The sequence below is a fragment of the Rhipicephalus microplus genome, chromosome 9 (genome assembly GCF_043290135.1).
Source record: "Rhipicephalus microplus isolate Deutch F79 chromosome 9, USDA_Rmic, whole genome shotgun sequence".
NCBI lineage: Eukaryota > Metazoa > Arthropoda > Arachnida > Ixodida > Ixodidae > Rhipicephalus > Rhipicephalus microplus.
Window position 1 is genome coordinate 109,134,253 of NC_134708.1, and position 17,895 is coordinate 109,152,147.

Sequence of the window (17,895 nt, forward strand, 5' to 3'; positions counted from 1 at the left end):
GGTACCATGCTTGTTAGTCCATATACTATGCGAATAGTTAGTGCAGTATGTGAGGCTGGTAAGCCTACAAATGCGGCATAGCCCTTGAACTTGCTACGATGATTACCTGTACTTGAATTTAGGTTGAAACTGATTCTTGCTTGCAATACGCGCCAGTCGTTATAGGACTGATGTGGTCAGTTATCTAATTCACGTTTATTAGCTAACTAACGGAATGTTTTAGCCGCTAACGTGCTGCGGTGGGTTGACGATAGAATACGAGCTCGAAGATGATCACCCGCCTGATCGTTTCAAGCGTTCTTTAAACTCACGGGAGTGGCGTAGACGCAGCTGGCGAAGAAGCAGATGACCGACGTGGCAGTGCGAACCATGCGCTTGTTGATGTGTGCATGCGGAAACTCTTCGTCCAACACTTGCACGACCAGCTCGGTGGTCAATACCTGCACACGCGTAGAACGCTCCAACATGTCCAACGGTTTAACCTCGCACAAATCTACACAATTCAGAACGACTTAGTAATTAATTTTTGAAAGCAATTTCAAGCACTGGGGCGGCTGTTCAGTAAGCTATTTGCTTGCCATGCGGAAGGCCTGGATTAGATAGCAGTTCGCAACCATATCTAATATTATTATTTTGAACTTTCTCAATATCCCTCGCAAGGTCAAGGCAGACGTTTCGCTCACAAACGATGACGCCTTAGACAAGTAAGTTATTTGCTTGCAATGCAGAAGGCCTGCATTAGATGACGGTTCGTAGCTATATTCATAATTATTTTACATTTTCACGATTTTCCCCGCAAGGTCAAGGCAGATAGATGTTTTCCTAAAAAATAATGACGCCTTCTACGATACTAATGCCAGCACCATAGTTTCAACAAATTGAGCCCTTTAACAATATCGTGTTAGAAAATAACCCTGTACGAGGCATTGTGCACAGTGAACGTCATACTAGTGATCCGAGCCCGACGATTGTCAGGAATAAGAAGAAGGCTAGCAGAAGCACGCCACTGGTCTCTGTGGACAGAAAGGCCTCCGGAATCTGCAGGAATGCTACGTCCTCCACCCCGCCTGCGACGGGAAAAATATAGTGGAGCGGAGGCTACACCAAAATTTCACTGGTTGAAACAGAGGCAACAAAAACAAAACTCCCCCCTTTTTTGCCTTGCGTCAAGCATAATATCCTGATGCTTGGTAGGCTGCTGTTAATGGTAAGAAGTGCCATGCTTTAGCTTCAGCAACACTATTGAGGTTAATACTACGAACAATGCTGATTATCATGGACACCGAGATGGCGCCCATATATATGTTTCATCTTGCTGACGTCAGAAGAGGCAGATTTGACGCTATTGAGAACGTTTGTGAGGGCCTTTTACCAATGGCGTAATTTATGAATTTAAGCATTCCTGATGGCCACTGTAGCTATAAAAAACTTGTGAACACGAGGCGTCGCAGTAGCCGACGCTACGACAACTGGTCTCCTTTCTGCAAGACTGCACTTGCTTTTGTCACTTCAAGGCTGAAAAAACAGCTGCAGAATATCTGTCCGCTTGCTTAAACATCGGCTACAGTGACGCCTAATGTTCACAAACTTTCACCTCTTGAAGCTTCCATATTCCCCAGGACTTGTGCTTTGTTTTTAATAACCACTGAGGCACATCGTCTGAGCAATTTTTCAAGCACATGCCGTGTTTGAAAAATTGCTCCCACCAAGCAAATAAGCGGTTTTTGGTATCTTGGATTGAAATAAAGGCATTTGTTCGTAAGCATGCACATTTTACGGAGATATCAACATACGCGCTGCATAATGCTTAAAGCTGGTTTGTAGTACACTCTGAACGTAAGGAGGTGGGAGCCAAAAGCTGGCACCGTGCCTTCATTCTAGCACACGGGACGATAAGTAAGCCTCTAAGAGTATAGCTGGAATGCTTGTGCACACTCTCAAACACGGCTAAGCTGCCCGTGACACAGGGGCCCGATTGCGTTATTGCTTCTGCGTGGAGCTCAAATCATCACGAATCCTTTGTTTACAATTTAGCTTTTCAGAAATGTGGCAGAAACGCTGTTTTCAAACGTATTGCCATTTCTTGTTTTTTAAAGCATTTACATTCACTACATCCAAAAAGTAGGACTGTTCAGCCGATACGTTTATTTCTGCTTGCTTTATAATCGCCAATATGGTACCAAGCCCTTTTATGTGAATATTGCACCATTATGCTCACTTAGCTTAATTGCACTGATAATAGCTTTGCATGAACGAACAACAGTGACAATTAGTAAACATTTACGGATAGTGAAAACAAGACCACGTTATCAAGCACAAGTTTATTCTTTCTTTGTGCTATTCTCAGAGTTCGCAACTACAACATACGTATGATGCAGGGCTGGAGTTCTATAGATGCTCGCTTACAAGCTTCGTAGTTCAAACACCTTTTACGCTTGCATAAAGGTAGGTATTTGCGACATTGCTTGTTCGACGCAACTTTTCATAGTTTGAAGGCTTGAAATTTTCCAGAACTTCTGTCTTGCTTGGATAATTATCACAAGGTACGGGTGCTATGAGAGCTGTGAGACCATTCTACTTCACGTTGATTTGCCGATGTCGTGCCATGTACATTCAAGTGGACGCCGAATGAAACCAGTCTTATTTGTAGCTGAAATATGCTACATATAATACAACGTCGCTTATAAATGCAACTAAGAGTCGCATCATCCACCAAGACATCCTCCTATTTTGTTGTGGTGTCCCCTGAGTGGTCCGGTCCGTTGTCTAGCAGCTTTCATCAGCTTACTTACTGCCGGCCACTATCTGGTCGATCTCGAGGCCCGTCTTGCGAGCGTAGCTGCCCAGCACAAAGAAGACCATCGACGCGGTAGCGACGCACTTCACCGTGTCAAGTACCAAAACGTAGGTAATATCGCTGAGAGGAAAAATAAGAAGCCGTCGGCAATAGTGAGGGCCAGCGGGTGTCAGTGCAAGCTCCACAGCTTGATCATGCTTTGAAATGGCATTTGCTGCTACGTGAAACATCACGTGACCAGATGGCTCGTCACCACAAAAATGGCCACGGTGAACATACCCCATTATTTCCACCTGCGCTAAGTACATGCAATACGAATTGGTACGGAAAGCTCGTTCTTGGTATACAATCGTTGACTCTCCCTCAGCAACTCACTGTTTGTGAAGCAATTCACCGCTCTGCCCTTGCGGCCGAGCTCTGCCCTTGCAGCCTTACTGGACTTTCTTGAACACCAGCGACATTTATAGGCCACTCGCCCTGGTGAAGCGTGTCCATGCTAGTTTCATTTTTTTCTCCTCCTTGATTTCACCCCCTTTCTTTTCAACCCACTTTCTTTTCTTCGCTCTAACTGTCTCATCATTCCCCATTCCCCCGTGAGTGTACCAGTTGAGGTGTTCTCACATGATAGACCGTTATCGTGCACTCCACACCCCATTTTCTTACCTTTCAGGCTTTTATTCCTCTAAAGAATAAACCCCCTTTCCCGAAGCAATTGAGATGAGAAGCTTTCTGTTCATATAATGGCCGATTCACGCAAATTATCCAAGCACACTAGATGTAAGAAGACGTAAATAGTTTGGCATAATAAGATCGCTACATCCGCTTCATAACGTTAAAGACGGCTAACTACATCCGTGTAATTGTCTGCGATGCCTACAAACCAAAACTGCCGGTTTCGGCATTTTTTCGTTGACTGAGAGAATACTAAAATAAATTAAATTCTACCTCCAAAAAAGCCAATTTAGCTGCTCAAACAGCTCCAGCACGTGGTGCGGCAGTTATCCAACTCGACATTTTGCCGTCAGTGCCTGGAAAGATGGATATCAAGCTACAGTATGTGTTAGTACCGTGTTTTATGGTCGTGGCATTCGAATCTAGGAAACTACATGCGTCGCTTACGTTATGAAGTTGTTCCTGAATGAGTTGTGGGAGGTGATGAAGCTGATGCCGTATCCGCCAAGACCAATGCCGAATGCAGTGAAGGCTACCATATCTTCCCAGAGCTGCGGGTTATAAAGAAGCATGAAGACGTGTCATGAGGGACTACACACACACTCACCTAGTAACCAAATTCTCAAAACCAACTGTGCACTGATTTCCTCTTCCGAGTTTTTCTCATTTCAAATAGGTAGAACTTATATTATGAAGGAATACTCCGACTCCCAATCAAAAACTTCTGGAAGATATTGTCTGCAACAAGTCGAAAAGCTGAAAAAATGAAGAGCTGTTAATAGCGAAATTTGCTGAAGTGAAGAAAATATCATTCAGCTTTCACTTCTGCCGCAAGCTCTAAAGTTGAAAATATCTTCATTAGGAAATTCTTGTATACAACGTTGAATTTCTTCATTATTGCACTGAAACTTCCACAAAAGTAACCTATTCTCAATGTATGACAACCCTTGTAGTTTTTTCAGCACTATCACGCAAAGGTCGACTCCAGGAATTATAATATCAGCCAGCAGCAAAGAGATCAGCGATAGAAGGTTCATACCGGATCATTAAAACATTGCAAGGGCGTACGACAAACGAGCAACATGTTGGCGTGGTTTCATTTTCGCTGTAAAATGAAGTTCTCCTTCGGTGATCTTCAATTTCATTTTTGTGTTAGCCAACTACGTGGCAGCCCCCCGACGTGGCCAAATTGCTTTTCAGACTGGTGGCCGTGATTGCTTTCTGTGAACATTTTAACTTGCCCTTCAAGTGGCCGACCATTTCCGTCGCATGTCGAACTCTACAAGTTCATAATCATCTAAGCTACAATGTCACCGGCAGTAGTCCGCAGTAGACTCCAGTACATTGTCACAACCACATTCGGCGAAACTTCGGTTGTCCCTTGTAAACAATCTCGAAACTGAAGCGCTTACCGAGAAGCGTACAAAAGCATCGAGCTTCCACACAGGCAGCTGATAGAGACCATCGAAAGCACCCTCGTGCATCACTGTCGCAGTGAGCAGCACCAACAAGAGCGTATATTGGCTGGTGGCCAGAACGTACAGGGACTGCACAAAAGAAAGCAGTGGTCTCAAGGTGGAACGTTAGAAAATAAAGGTTAAGACACGTAAAACTATCTAGAAAATTCCATTTACGCATGATTTATTACGATATACGCCTAGCCTGCCGAAAGAAAGAAAAAAACAGTATGCCCAAAATTTTCATTGCGAAACTGTTGAATAGTCAATATAAATTACTTTTAACGGTATATTTCAACCAATACTGAAACAAACATTTCCTTCTGTATTTACATGTGACCGGCCTGTTGCACGTGTGACCACTGGATTGACTGGCAACCTTCTCGCTGGTTTCAGACTTTTTTGATAACATCGCTAATACAATGTGAAAGCGTAAGGCAGTCGCTAGCTAAAACGCTGGAATCTGCGACCCTCTATGTATAATGTCCGACCAGTTTCGCCCACAATCAGAAAAACGACTATTGTGCTCGCTGTTGTTATTGCTCTCAAAGTGTTCACTTACTTACCTTCTGAGTATTCCTTTAAATGGGCACAAGATGACCAACTCGAGTGGTTCTGGCCTTGTTCATTAACCTTAAAGGGGCTCTGAAACACTTTTTTAAGTAACCATGAATTAATTCACTGGAAGAGGTCATTGGGTCATGAATTCAACGCGGCAAAAATGTCAAGAATCCGTCCAGAGTGAGTGGAGTTGCAAAGAGTTGTCGCATGCTGCAATTGACCATTTGCGGAAAAGCTTCTGCGCATGCACGGTAACAGCGCAGCTGGCGCCCTCTATGGGCGCTTTGGTTTTGGTTGGAAAACACGAGCCGGGCCGGCCGTCACTCGTGCATCTCTGTGCCGTCACTGAACTAAGTCGCCTCGCTTTAGCAGCGTACAGAAATGCCAGCGCACTGTGTGGCCTACGGCTGCACGAATTATTTTACTCAGAAAGGAAGCACGCATTTCTACAGGTTCCCGTCCGCGAGGCTACGTGCCGAAAAGAGAGATGCTTGAGTAGCTGCTGTGAGGAGACAGAATGCCGACGGTTCGCCGTGGGCGCCCAACAAACATTCTCGGATCTGCAGCGCGCATTTCATAACAGGTACGGTAAATTTAAGTGCATATAACTTGGTTTGTGCAATCATAAATCACGTTTACTGCAGGACGGCCGTCAAAGTTCAAGAACCATCCTGACTTCGTCCCCAGTGTGTTCACCTACGTGAGAAGTCGCGGCGATGCTGCTGTGCGTCACCATAGCCGATAGTGGAAGCGATGAGCCGCGATGAGCCTGGCGAACGGTCGAAGTAGTGGAGTGTAGGTACCGCCACACGTCGTCGTTGCTCAGGCTGCAACGTGAAAAATCCTCGCTCCATCCCGTTTCCACAAACGCAAACGGGATGTTTTCTTCTTCTATCCTGTTGTTTCCGTAAGCAGCGCACGTTTCCGGCAAAGAAACAACACTAAATCAATAAAACAAGCGCACGCGAGCCGCCGAACGCTGCCTAGCACATGTTATTTCACGAATGCCTTTCCAACCAAAAGCGCGAGCGCTGCTTCCCTGTTTAGACGGCAGGTGGCGCTCGCTTTTCCGCAAATGGTCAATTGATGCGCTCTTCTCTCGTCCCGATAAAAGCGCTGGGTGCTAAGCAGGAAGGAATAACAGAGGGAACGAAAAACGTCACGCGCACCTCGTGACCTTGAGAGTGTTTTCTTTTTTTTTGAATGCGTGATTTTTTAAATGTGATCGCGCGCACATGTGTGGACAAGTTGCGGCCTCCCGCGGTGATCTCTGTAACGACCAAGCACGCCATGTTCAAATAAGCCAATTGGCTGATAGATGGACGTTTTACGAGAGATTTTAAAGCGTCTTCCGTGGTTCTTCAAGAGAAGGTAAAGCATTTTTAGCTGACTTTGATATTTTATTGTGAGATCCAGGTCACATGCTGCGCTATGGCTTTTGGCTTACGTGTTGTCGGGAGCCTCTACTACCGATCGGCAGCATTTTCTGACCATGCTCAAAGAGTGTTGCAGGGCCCCTTTAAGTAAATATATAGCAACACTAGCCGAAACTAGGCATGATTAGGAGACAAGTCAATATTAGTTACCGCTAGCTGTGATTAGGCGAGGACATAGCTGAGTGACATGCTTACTTGAGGTTGGACCCGCCATGGCAGTCTAGTGGCTAAGGCGCTCGGCTGCTGGCCCACAGGTCGCGGGTTCATACCCCGGCGGCAGCGGCCACATTATCGATGGAGGCGAAAATGCTTCAGGCCCGTGTTCTTAGATTTAGGTGCACGTTAAAGAACCCCAAGGGGCAGAAAGTTGCCGGGACCATACCCGACGGCATCTCTTGCAATCATATGTTGGTTTTGAGACGTTAAATTTTATTGTTTCTAAGTTCTTGTGGTTGGTGTAGCGTCTTACTTGAGTTATCGTTCGTTTGAAAAAGTGGATCGCAAAGACAGCTGCAGTGTTTCGGTTATTTTCTATTGCGTTATTCACTTCTCGTCAAGTGCATGGCGATGCAAGTAATTTACTGTCAGTATTCAAATAAATGTAGATCTAAAACATTAAAATACAGCTGTCCATTAAGGATGTGAAACTCCCGAAAGTACGTGCGTGAAATGCAGTATTTTCTGCTGACTCTCATCTGGCGATTTATTAGAATGTACAGATTATTTATACACTCACTCTAAACATACAGGTCATGCGCAGAGGAGCTGTCGAGCGGCTATTATCAATGCAGAAAGAAAAAAAAAACATGATGAAGCTGCGCAGGCGCGGCAAAAGACCAAGTAGATCAAATATTCATTTCGTTTTGCATTGTTATGGTCAATCTACAGCTCATCTGCGCATGTACTGTATATTTATAGAAGTCTATAACAAACTCATATATTTATTATATCACCAGTTGAGAGTCAATCCTTTTGTTGTTTATACCTACTTTCATGCCATACGTTCGCGCGCTGTTTTTTTCCCCTTTGTATCAGAAGCTAGGCAAAATTTCAGTGTACTTGAGATCGCATAATTTGTTCAAGTGGTGTGTTATATTACAGCTTTTTTTTTCATGACAGCAAGCTGAATGGCAGCAAGAAAACAAGTAGGCTGTATACAGTGCAGTCAATAGGCCGGTGATTTTAGTGGTGAACCTTGAACGATGAATGAGTGTTAATATCTTCTTATACGTTGGCTCTTCCAACCATTTCACTTGAAAAATATACACACAAACTTATGGGGCCTTCTTCCCTGAGATGCACGGTCACCAAACAGCACTGTCGTTCTTTCAAGCTTATCCGGTTGAGCAGTTACTCTCGGTTTGCCGAATATATGCAAAACGCTTGGTCAAAACAGAAGTCAATGGTTGTGGTTCAAGTTTCAGAGTTATATTGTTTACATATATTGGAGAACTGCTTTACTTAATCTAGTGAAAAACTTCTTGGAGTTCACTTAAAGGCTGGTAGTAGCTAAATGGTCTTCAAAATTTGCATCAGAGACACGTGAAACCGGTCGTTAAACCAAAAAATACACCAGGGCACACGAACTGCGAGGGGTGAGTGTCAATGGTAGAAACCTGAGTCGAGAATTGAGATCGCCTCTGGGACGCTTTTTTCTTAGGTGCTCCGGATCCAGTGCGTCTTCAGGACGACATCGCAGTGACACGCACTCGAAGTGTCCGGTAGAAAGCGGTCAAGTGCGTCAAGGTGCAATACACATCGGAGTCATCGAACGATCGGTCTTCTTAACCACGAGGCTAAGCAGGGACTCACGTATCGCATATTGGGAAGTCCATCGCAGACGAGCAGAAAGAGCAGGACGAAGACAGCGGCCGACACGAACAGCGTGTCCCAGTTCACTGCCCACAGGTCGCTGACACCGCTGCCCAAACCGAGGATTGCGTTGCTGCGTTGCGGACAACAGTGTCATGAAGAGTGAAATGGATGCATGGCCGCGAACGTGAGTATAATTCATGTGGTCTCGTTTACCAAAACAAGAGCTCCGATGTTATCGCAATACAAAATGCACATGGATAATTCACCGACAAATGCCATCGCGCTCTTTTTTTCTCAAAACGATCACCCCCAGTTTTTGAACGCATCTCTACTCAACACTATAGACAACACTCAAGAAACTATAGACAACACTCAAGAAAGCTAGTTGTAGCACCACTACACAAGAAAACCACAATGAACTTCAGTGGCACTACACCACGATGCATCAAGAGACGGTGCCACAATCAACCAGATATAGTGAAACTATCTTTTTAAAGTAGAAAATAATTTCAAAAGAGCAGACAAGGGCTTTTTTCGAAGAATGATCTTGCCGGGAATGGTCATCAAGAGGCGAAGTCGACAACCCAAAAACTCACTAACCGCTGAAGTTTGCTGAAAAAAAGAACGAATACAGAAAGGGCAGCATGGGCGAGCAATAACAATCATGGCTCACCCAGAAAGTCATTTGAGAAGATTTTAACTGTATTTAAGTTCGGCTTTTTTATATGCTATCGATCAATGCGTGACACAGTTATTGCATGTGTTTGCACCTTAACCTCCTCCGTCATTAAGGTCGTGGGGTCGAATCCCGGCTGCAGCGACTGCATTTCCGATGGAAACGGAATTATTTGAGACCCGTTTGAGGTCCGTGTACTTTGATATAGATGCACGTTATAGTTCCCAGGTGTTGGAAATTTACGGAGCCCTCAACTACGGCGTCTCTCATAATCATGTGGTTTCGGGACGTTGAACGTCAAATATTATATAATATTATCCTGCGCCCTTGTTTTCAGTGCTCTAATTAACTACCTTCATTTGCTAAGTTACACCACAAGTGTGCAACAAGGAATGATTATTTGCGACAGAATAGGGCTAACTTTGAAGGTGCCACCCTTTAACAAATAATTTAGGCGACGTCATTTCAACAACCATATCTACTAATTCAAATGGTGGTACACGAAAAGAACGATAGCACTGAAAAACAAAAAAAAAAACAAAACCACAGACACGGCAGAATAAATGGGAACAGCCGCTACGAGACAACTTACGCTCAGCAGTTCATCCTTCTAATAATATATATATATATATATATATATATATATATATATATATATATATATATATATATATATATTAACGGGCTAGCAAAAGGCAGAGAAGAGAAGGAGAGGAAGACGAAGAGTCTTGCAAGATTGCAGTGCGCTGCCCCACGAACGACCATCGCTCACCTCTTGTAAATAAAGCCATTTCATCACAGCTCGCTGTAACAGTTGTGGTGGGCGTGCTGGGTAATCGACACCCCAAGACAGAGGCTGAACCGCAAGTTTTTCGATGGAGCCGTTGCCTTGCTGGACTTCCACCGAATCCATCTGGGCTGGACATGTCCCACAGCGCAGATGAACACCGACCCCTCTCGACTTCTGCGCCGACCAGTTCGGCTCCACAGCTGAGAGACGCTCGTCCCTTCGCCGGCAGACCAGATGAAGACGCCGAGGCTTGGCTCATTCATTACAAACGGGTGAGCGCCGCCAACAAATGGGATGCCGCTTCTCAGCTTTTGTACGTCGCGTTCTTTTTGACGGATACTGCATTAATGTGGTACGAGAATCGGAAGGAAACGTTAACGACGTGGGACAGATTTGTTTCTGAGATTAAAGAGCGTTTCGGCGACCCAACAACGAAAAACAAAAGAGCAGAACAAACGCTAATGCAATGGGCTCAAGTGCCAGGTGAAACTTGCACGACCTACATTAAGGAATAAAGCTATGTAGGATCATTGACTACAAAATCTCTGAGGAAGACAAAGTCGGGCACATTCTAAAAGGAATTGCCGAGAATGATTACAGTTTCCTCATCGCGAAAGACACCATGACATCTGGCGCCGATGTCATTCGCCATTGCCGCACTTTTGAGCATCTAAAGACGATGCGCATCACGCCGAAGTTCGGCAGGCTAGCCAATGTGATGACTATCGCGAGTATAGACAGTAACCAGGCGCTCGATCTCGCATCAACAATCCGGCAATTAGTACGCGAAGAACTCGGCCTGTACGCGCAAGTGGCACACCATTCAAGCAATCATCCCCCCTACCTGCCAACAGAGTTCGAGCGAAACATTAATTCATTCTCCTCGCACCGAGTCACGGAGGGCATTGAGGATTCTAACACCACACCTCAGTATCAGCCACGTCTCTACGATAGAGGCCCTGCCTATGACGCTGGATCACGCCGAGGACAGCCGCGTTCTCATGCTCGGGACTCTCAGCCGGACTACGTCCCGCTGCGGCAAGGACAGTACCGACCCTTTTACCAAGATGCAACTTACGACGAATACAATGGATTCCAGAGAATGGCAGAAACCCGTTCTTCGCCTGATAACGAACTTCCTCACCGACAGCAGCGGCCCAGCATTCGTTCCGATGAATACAGTGTAAAGCGTGACCCTACCGTGTGCTACAACTGTGGTTCCACTGGGCATATCACTCGGTATTGCCGCCACCAACGCCGCCAATAACGATGGACACCAGCCATGTCTTCGCCACCAAGACCCGGTGCTTCATATGACATGCGGACGACCGACTTGTTTCTGAGGGACTGTTTTTCGCGCGAGACTAGACGCAGCGATTCGCCAGCATCCGAGCGGAGTTTGACACCACCATCTAACCGTTCTCGTCGCTCGCCGTCTCCTCTGCGTCGTTCTTCTCCGCCGCCGCCGAAAGGGAAACTAGCATCCGCGGCCAATGGAGGTGAGGTTGCCGGACGGTCTTTTCAAGGTATACCTCTGCCTATTGTGATGCTGAAAAACAAAGTGAATGTATTGATTGAAGGAATACCAACCATGGCGTTAGTTGACACTGGGGCTACTGTGTCTGTGATGAGCCTCGCCTTCAGAAACCGCTTTGGTCGCAAAGTTATGTTTTCATGGAACGATACAATCACCTTTCGTGGTGTAGGTGGCGAGTGGCTTAATCCTCTTGGTGTATGTGTTGTCAGTGTTTCATTGGCTGGAAAAGTATTTGTGTTCGAATTTATGGTTCTATCTCGTTGTTCGTACGATGTTCTTGGTATCAATTTTCTGGAGCAATGCGGTGCTTCCGTCGACTGTGGTAGTGGGGAAATATCATTAAACAATTTGTTTCTACCGTCGCTTTCCGAAGAAGACTACCGTGGCGAAGACAGGAACACACTTAGTGTGATTGATGAAGTGATAGTACCATCTTGGCTACTGACACCCGTTCGAGACTGTCAGCGATGTCCGAGTAAATGTAGTCAAGGCAAGGTTCAAATTCTAAGAAAAACTGTATTGTGCTAAGTTACAGGTGAATCGGCAGTGGTTACATGTATAAGGAAACTGGACTCGGTGCAGGAGCTCGATCGGATACGTCCGACGCCACTCGCGTCTCGGCTCGCTCTGCGATGCGTTGCTCTGCGGTCCCGGCTCGAATCTCGGCTCGTTCTCCCTCTCTGGCGATGCGTTGCTATGCGGTCTAGGCTTGAAGGCTCACTTTTTGTTTTTTGAATGTTCGTTGAACCAATGGGCAACCGCGTCGAGTGGACGTGCTCAGGGCTCGGAGTCCACGTTAACGCAGTGCAGCGTTTCCCGAGCAAGCACGGAGACGCTGCCGGAGAAGGAGGCGCTGCCGGAGAATGAAACGCTGCCGGAGAATTCAGCTGTGTGAACTCGAGTGCCGCTGACACGGCCCTCCCGAAAATTGCGCCTGTCCTCAGGCGTGCGTGTCGTTAGATGGCGATGGTTCCGTAACTTCTAGGAGCGGCTCCTTATATCTACAAAGCTGCTCCACGTTCACGATTTTTTGGTTGATCATGCCCAGTGTGTGGGGTACTCTTTGGATCTCGGCCCTGTTTCCTCCGACGAGGGCCGTTATCTCGAACGGACCTTCATAGCGAGGGTCTAATGTGCCTCGAGCGCTCAACTCAAGCAGGACGAGGTCCCCCGTTATGAACCTCGGAGTTCGCCGCTTCTTGTCGTATCGGACCGTTGTTTTGCGCTGACTCTGCAGTAGCCTCTCTCTTGTCTCCGCACGTCCCCTTGTCAAGTCGTGCAGTCTATGAGACTCGTCGATGTCTCCCTCGACTGAGGTGAGGTTGAGCTCTCCTGGCAGTTTTGGGTGGTAGCCGTGCATGAGTCGAAATGGGCTGTGGCCACTGTGACGATGCTTCGTGGCGTTGATTGCTAGCATTGCTCGGGGTAGTTCCTTCTGCCATTTGTCCTTCTTGTTTAGCATTTTGCGCAGCACCTGTTTCAATGTTCCTACCATTCGCTCGATCAGTTCGTTTGATTGTGGCCAGTACGGTGGGGAGTTCTGATGAGCAATTCCCAGTCTGCGATGGAATTGGTTGGTTTTCTTGTTCACGAATTCTTTGGCTTGGTCCGTAATAATGACGCTGGGAACTCCAAATCGCGGAATCCACCGATTTGTCATGAAGTCAAGGTAGTGCGTCGACGAAGTGCTCGGTACGGTCACGGCGTCCATGTATCTCGTGGCGTGGTCGATACACACGAGAATGTGGTCTCCCTTCTCGTTTAGCGGACCCATGTGATCCAGGGATATCACTGTGATAAGTGAAGTGCGCGTTTCGTGAAGTGTGCGAGTGCAACCAGTGCTCGGTTTAAAATGTGCGCGAGTGCACCGGCATAGGAAAGAAGACGACGACGACCGATGATGTGGACGCGCGCTTTCGCGATGTATTCGGTGAGGAAGACGATGGGCAGACGAGGCGCGTGAAGTTCGGACCAATGAGAGGCCCCCACGCTGGTTTGGAAGAAGCCCGAACGAAGAACGGGGCAGACGTGGCCGGGACGCGACGGAGGCAAGCAGGCTACCAGGGCGCGGGGGTGGCGGCCGAGTTCCTGAGGCAAGGCTGCTGCGGGCTCCCACCTGGTCGGGCACCCGAGCATCATCTATCGTCTGGCGTTGGCCAGGCCGCTCGTCGTCTGGCGTTGGCCAGGCCGCTCGTCGTCTGGCGTTGGCCAGGCTGCTCGTCGTTTGGCGTTGGCCAGGCTTCTCACCATCTGGCTTTGGCCAGGCTCGTCCCGTTTCCAGGGCTACGTCCCAGCGTCGGAGGACGAACGCTGAGAGGTCACTGACCTTGGAGCGCCCGGAGCTACCTTCAACCACAAGCAACGCTTGGACCTCTTATCTACCCTGTCTGCACCCCATCGCATCAACCCTCACCGTCTACAAGAGTGCCGCGACTGAACGGTGACAGTCGCTTTTGCTATTGCGGAACTTACGCATCCTTAGCATTTCGCGGTCATTAGGTTAATTTCTCCTCGAATTTGTGTGCTTTGTTTGTTTTTCCTCTTATTCCTTTCTCTTTATCTAGTTTATTGAAAATATATTTAGTTGTTTTTCTTGTGTGCATAAACGGTCTCGTGTTCTCTTTACCGATGTGGGTTTTCTCATCGGTTTGTATGCACAAGAACCTACACGAGAGGTTGTGGGTTGACTAGCCTCGTGACAATTGGCGTCCGCGACAGAACAAGATTGTTTATGCAATTAAGGTTTTTACAGAAGGAGAGAAAATGACTACGTCTGATTTAACGGCGTTAGCGATACGCATGGGGCTAGAGGGCGATGAGTTGAAGGCATGGCTTGATGAGCGTGAGGCACGAGCTCGCGAAGAAAGGGCATCTGAGCGAGAGGCAAGAAAGGAGAGGATGGAACAGGCGGAGTTGGAACGAAAACTTGAGGCCGAATGCCAAAAGACGATTCAACTGCGTCTTCAACTTGCTCAGGTGGAAGGGGCCAGGGGATCCGCGGCGTCGGACCATGGTCGACAGGTGCGAGAACCGTGTAACGTTAACCCGCACAATTTCATACCCGGATTTAATGAAAACCGGGATGACCTTGATGCTTATCTCAAGAGATTTGAGAATGTGGCCACCGGTCAGGAATGGCCTAAGGATAAGTGGGCCACGGCACTGAGTCTGTGTCTGAGCGGAGAAGCTCTCAAAGTATTTGGTCGCTTGTCTCCAGAAGAGGCACTTGACTACGAGAAAGCCAAGCTAGCATTACTGCAGCGTTTTCGTTTCACGGCGGAGGGCTACCGGGAGAAGTTCCGGCATAGCAGACCTCAAGATGGAGAAACAGGCAAGCAGTATGCAACCAGGTTGGCAAGTTTTTTCGACAGATGGGAGGAGATGTCCAAGACCGCAAAAGAATATTCGTCTGTTCGAGATCTCATAGTAGCTGAACAGTTTATCAATCAATGCCATAACCGCGTGGCGCTTTTCCTACGTGAGAAAAATGTCGTAAGCTAGATGAAATGGCCGAGGCTGCGGACAATTCTTTAGAGGCCCAACGACAGTCAAATTTGTTGGTTTTTCGCGACAAAACGGAGAACGGCGCCGCAGGAAAATGCGGAAGTACAGCGGGGAAGTCTCCCACTCGATGTTTTGTTTGTGATAAAACAGGTCACAGGGCACCAGAATGCCGTGCTCGGACAAGACCATACTGTGACTACTGTCGCAAAACGGGGCATGATATTAATGTATGTACCAGAAAGCAGAACGTCACGAAGAGGACTTCTTGTATCTTGTCGCCAGAGGAAAAGGCAGAAGTAGTGAATAATATACCTGCGGACAAGCAGGAGGAGAATATGACCAGTGCGGTAAATACGCAGCCAAAGTCAGAAAAACATCCGATGCCAGTGCTGCAGGGCATTATATTCGGCCAAGCTGCTTCCGTCCTACGAGATACAGGAAGCAATACAATGGTGGTTCGGCGTTCTTTGGTGCCAGATGAAGCACTGACAGGAACCACGACGGCCTTGTTCTTAGCAGACGGGAGCCGGATCACGGTACCAGAGGCAAAGGTGGAGATTTTTTCGCCATATTTTTCAGGCACGTGTATCGTGAAATGCATGTCCTCCCCGCTATATGACATCATCGTGGGCAATGTGCCAGGATCTCGTGCTGCTGATGACCCTGACAAGAAATGGAAAGAAAAACTGGCTGAAGGAAACTTCACTCCGAACGGCGTAGCCGAGACCTTGTATAAGAAGAAAGAAGACCATCGTTTAAAGGCATCACTTGGTAGTATGAAGAGCACAAGCGTCCGGCCGGATTCAGCTGCAGTTAGCGTCAGAAGTTTGAAGATGAACAGGAGGGAGCTCGAGAGGGCCCAAGCAGAAAACAAGACCCTGGAAGCTTGCAGGGACAAAGTAGGGCAGGTTTTTTATGGCAGAGGATCGACCCAGTATTCCTTTGTCATGGAGAAGTCATTGTTGTATCGAAATTACCGACTATCCTCTGGCAAATTGATACAGCAGGTCGTAGTTCCTCTCAAGCTGCGAAGTCAAGTGTTGAAGATGGCCCATGAGAGTTTAATGTCCGGGCATCAAGGAGTAACAAGAACGAGTGATCGGGTGTTAGGTTCATTCTATTGGCCAGGGATCCAGGAAGAGATTGAAAGATACGTGTGGTCCAGTGACACGTGCCAAAGAATGTATCCAAAGCACAAAGTAGGAAAGGCTCCTCTTGGGAAAATGCCCCTGATTGACACTCCTTTTGAGCGTGTGGCCGTGGACATTATTGGACCCTTAAAGCCGGTCTCAAATAGGGGCAGCAGATACATACTGACCATGGTCGATTTCGCTACGCGCTATCCTGACGCCATTGCTTTGCCGGCGTCAGGATTGCTTTGCCGGCGTCTGTCACAGTCGCGGAGTGACAGACGGGTTGGTCGAAATGTTTTCGCGCGTTGGATTTCCCCGCCAAATTCTGTGTGATCAGGCCTCGTGCTTCACGTCGGACGTGATGAGAGAAGTAAACGATCTGTTGGCAATCAAACATCTGAGTTCGACGCCCTATCATCCCATGTGCAATGGTTTGGTAGAGCAGTTTAATGGGACTTTGAAACAAATTCTGCGCAAGCTATGCCAAGAGGATCCAAAATCATGGGATCGATTGCTTGCACCACTTATATTTGCGTATCGAGAAGTTCCTCAGGCCAGCATGGCGTTCTCTCCTTTCGAACTCATTTACGGGAGATACGTCCGAGGACCACTCAACTTGTTAAAGGAGCTGTGGACTGGAGAAAAGATCGAAGAGGAGGTGAAAACGACCTATGGATATGTCCTCGATCTCCGGGATCGTCTGGAAAGAACGCTAAAATTAGCCCATGAGAACTTGATACGAGCGAAAACGACTCAAAAATATCACTATGATCGGAAGAGCAAGAGCCGTCAGCTGAAAGTTGGAGACCGAGCTCTTATTTTGCTTCGTACAACAGCGAATAAGTTGTTGATGAAATGGAAAGGGCCGTTTCCGGTCATTGGGAAAAAGGGCGACTACGACTATTGGCTAGACTTGGGGCATGACGCCAAACTTTTCCATATTATTATGTTAAAACGATATGAAGACCGGCAACCAGACACAATTCCACAAACAGCATCTTTTGTGGTTATGAAAGAGGAGGAGACAGATACCCCTCTACCAGCTTGCACAGTTAAGCCGACTGTGGGTGTAGAAGTGATTTCGATCGGCAGTAGCTTAGAAGAAGACAAACGTACAGAACTTCGGAAGATTCTAACCACCTATCAAAATGTATTCTCTGAGATACCGGGAAAGACAAATCTGTTGGAATGCCGACTTCAATTGACGACCTCTGAACCGATCAACACACCGCAGTATCCTTTGCCGTTAGCCATGAAGGAAGTAGTAGAACAAGAAGTTCAAGACATGTTAAGACTGGGTGTGGTTGAGCGATCCCATTCGCCCTACAATTCGCCCTTGGTACTTATTAAGAAGCCGGATAACACCTATCGCACATGCGTCGACTTCTGTCGCATCAACGAGATACTGGTTTCCGACGCTGAACCCATAACTAGGACCAACCTAATGTTTACAGAGGTGGGCACAAAGAGATACTTCTCAAAGTTTGATCTCACAAAAGGGTATTGGCAAGTCCCAC

At 47.1% G+C, this 17,895-nt stretch overlaps 1 protein-coding gene across 1 annotated transcript in view; it reads right to left on the reverse strand.

Annotated features, from left to right (window-relative positions):
- Positions 1-2,784: 2,784 nt before the first annotated feature.
- LOC142772325 (sodium- and chloride-dependent creatine transporter 1-like) overlaps positions 2,785-17,895 on the reverse strand; it is a 52,760-nt gene continuing 37,649 nt past the window's right edge. Inside the window, exons 5-8 of the mRNA XM_075874525.1 lie at positions 8,736-8,868; positions 4,882-5,016; positions 3,917-4,020; positions 2,785-2,917 (exon numbers count right to left, since the gene is read on the reverse strand). Of these exons, the coding sequence (XP_075730640.1) occupies positions 2,785-2,917; positions 3,917-4,020; positions 4,882-5,016; positions 8,736-8,868 (505 nt within the window). The remainder of the gene's footprint in view (positions 2,918-3,916; positions 4,021-4,881; positions 5,017-8,735; positions 8,869-17,895) is intronic.